The sequence below is a fragment of the Nematolebias whitei genome, chromosome 18 (genome assembly GCF_014905685.2).
Source record: "Nematolebias whitei isolate Nwh7 chromosome 18, NemWhi1, whole genome shotgun sequence".
NCBI classification, from domain to species: domain Eukaryota; kingdom Metazoa; phylum Chordata; class Actinopteri; order Cyprinodontiformes; family Rivulidae; genus Nematolebias; species Nematolebias whitei.
The window spans coordinates 14,156,607-14,159,362 of NC_056515.1; the positions used below are offsets into that span (position 1 = coordinate 14,156,607).

At 39.7% G+C, this 2,756-nt stretch overlaps 1 protein-coding gene across 1 annotated transcript in view; it reads left to right on the forward strand.

Moving 5' to 3' along the window:
- The first annotated feature begins 1,101 nt into the window (after window positions 1-1,101).
- ddx56 (DEAD (Asp-Glu-Ala-Asp) box helicase 56) overlaps window positions 1,102-2,756 on the forward strand; it is a 62,214-nt gene continuing 60,559 nt past the window's right edge. Inside the window, exon 1 of the mRNA XM_037691778.1 lies at window positions 1,102-1,165. Coding sequence (XP_037547706.1) covers window positions 1,109-1,165 — 57 coding nt within the window. The 5' untranslated portion in view covers window positions 1,102-1,108. The remainder of the gene's footprint in view (window positions 1,166-2,756) is intronic.

The window sequence follows — 2,756 nt, forward strand, 5'->3', positions numbered from 1 at the left end:
AGCACTTTGGTTGGCCTTGTTGCTGTTTTAAGTGCTTTATAAATAAAGTGGTATGGTATGGTATATACTGTTTGTATAAAGTCCAGGATAGATCCTCAGTAACGTGAACGCCAAGAAACTTGAAGCTGCTGACTTGCTCCACCTCAGCCTTGTTTATGTAGATGGTGGAGTGCTGACCTCCATGCTGTTTCCTGAAGGCCACTATGATCTCCTTCATTTTGCTGACATTTCGAGAGAGGTTATTTTCCTGTCACCAGATGGTCAGTCATTTCACCTTGTCTTTGTAGGCACTCTTCATCATTGTTTGTGATGAGGCCCAAGATGGTGGTGTCATCAGCATACTTGAGGATGATGTTAGAGCTGTGCTTGGCAGTACAGTCATGTGTAAATAGTGAGTACAGGAGTGGACTGAGGACACAACCCTGAGGTGTACCAGTGCTGAGGTCTAGTGTGGAGGAGAGGTGACAGTCGGTTCTCACTGCCTGTGTTCTATTTGTGAAGAAGTCCAGTATCCAGCAGCAGATGAACTTCTCCAGGCCCAGTGTGGTGAGTTTGGAGACCAGTTTGGAGTGGATTATGGTGATGAATGCTGAGCTGTAGTCAATGAAGAGCATTCTCACATAGGTATTTACCTGCTCCAGATGGTTGAGGGATGTGTGAACTGCTAAAGCAATGGCATCATATGTAGAAGAAGAAGAAGCTGCCACAGCCAAAGTGGTTCAAGATTCATGCTCAACATCCAGGTAAAAAAAAAAAATCCAAAAATGTTCAGGTCATCTGGACAGTTTTTTTTTTTGTTGAGAGATGTTTCTCCCTCCATCCGAAGGGCTTCATCCATCTGAGAAGTCACAAATCACTCCTGCGCTCCGCTGTACGAGTGTACTGTTTAGTGGGGGAAGCAGTTTGTTTGTGACTTCTCAGACTGATGAAGCCCTTCGGATGGAGGACGAAACGTCTCTCAACAAAATAAGAAACTGTCCAGATGACCTGACTGAACACTGTTGGAAGAAGAATGTTCTTTGAACAAGACGCTCATTTTTCCGATTATCCTTGAATGTAACATGACGTCAACTTTCCTCGACGCACGTGTGAGTAGTGCCGAGCAAACATGGCCGCCGAGAGATTGAAATTTCATGAAATGGGCTTAGACGATCGTCTTTTAAAGGTAACAAACCAGCTCAAATAAAACAATTCTAATCGAGTAATTGCTGATAAACCACTGAACAATTTGTTGAAGGAAAACAACAGCAGGAAAGTTTAACAAGTCGATTAGAAAACGAGTTTTTTGATGCTACTTCCCCTGATCGTGCTACAGACTGAGAAGACCTGAATTTATTGAAATGGTATATTTACATTTATGTTTTTATTTATACTGACAGATACACTAATGTAGTGGATCCACAGGTTGAATGAATGAATATAACTTCTTGAGGAGTGGCAGCTGTTTTTGCAGGCTGCTACTGAACAGCTGACTATGTTTTCTTATACACTTTTTTGTTTTTCGTTTGGTAAATTTCTGTACTCCATAAGAAGTATGTCTGAAAAAAGTTTCATTTTTATCATTACATTATGGAAAATAATGACCTTTATCACAATATGCTAATTTTTTGAGAAGGACCTGTAGTTTAGTTTTTCCTGTGACTTATTTGCAGTATGGTAAATGGTAGGAGCATAATATACGCTCCCAATGTTTTGTTGGTCTTTTTTTTTGTAAATAACTACCTTTTTTTTGCGGTTTTATTTATTTATTTATTTATTTTTGTATCTTGAGATCTATGATGTCATCAAATACTCGAGTTCTACTCGGGTTTTATTATGCTAATGTCGAGTTTAAAAATTATATACTCGTTCAACCCTTAGTGTGTGCAACAAGCATCATCTACAGCCTCGGAGTGAACATGTTCTACTGCTGGAGACACCATCAGCCAGGAGCGGGCTGGTTTGTGTCCACAGAAAGCAGACATGTTGATTTTTCTGAAGACAAACTGTTCAGTGAAAAGGTCCTCAGTGTGTAGCAGTGAGCCTTAGACACTGACGTGTCACTGGTTTGAAAGTGGTCTTTTAACCTGGAAATTATTTGTTTGTTTTTATGTAAGAAAACTGCTTGGATTAGAAAAATACCAACGTTAAAAAATAAAACTCACAGTTTGTACTGTAATGTATAACGTAATTTTATTCTTGTTAGGAATAATAGTAATTACAAAATTGGTACCGAAAAAAGAACTGTCCAGGAATCGACACCAAAGTGAAGGTACCGACACCGATACCGATTTTTTTAGAAAGGTACCCAGCCCTAGTGCCATGCATGATTTTAAACTATGATGTTTTAGTGTATTACCCACAGTAACCTTGGAAACAGTGGTGCCAGCTCTCTTCAGGTTATTGACCAGCTCCTCCCCTGTAGTTCTGGGCTGATTCCTCACCTTTCTTAGGATCACTGATACACCACGAGGTGAGATCTTGCATGGAGCCCCAGTCCGAGGGAGATTGACAGTCATATCCTGATGCATGCTCTATAATCCAGGTAGAAAAATCCAAAAAAGTTCAATCTGGTCCTCTGGACATTAAAAAAACAAAACAAAGCAAAAAAAATATAGAAATGCTTCATTTCTCATCTGAGAAACTTCCTCAGTCTGAGGTGCTGTATTCAGCTCAGTCTCTTAAATAGCACCTTCTCAGAGTGGATCGACCAGTGGATCAACCTGGTAGCACATACATATATATATATATATATATATATATACATACACACACAC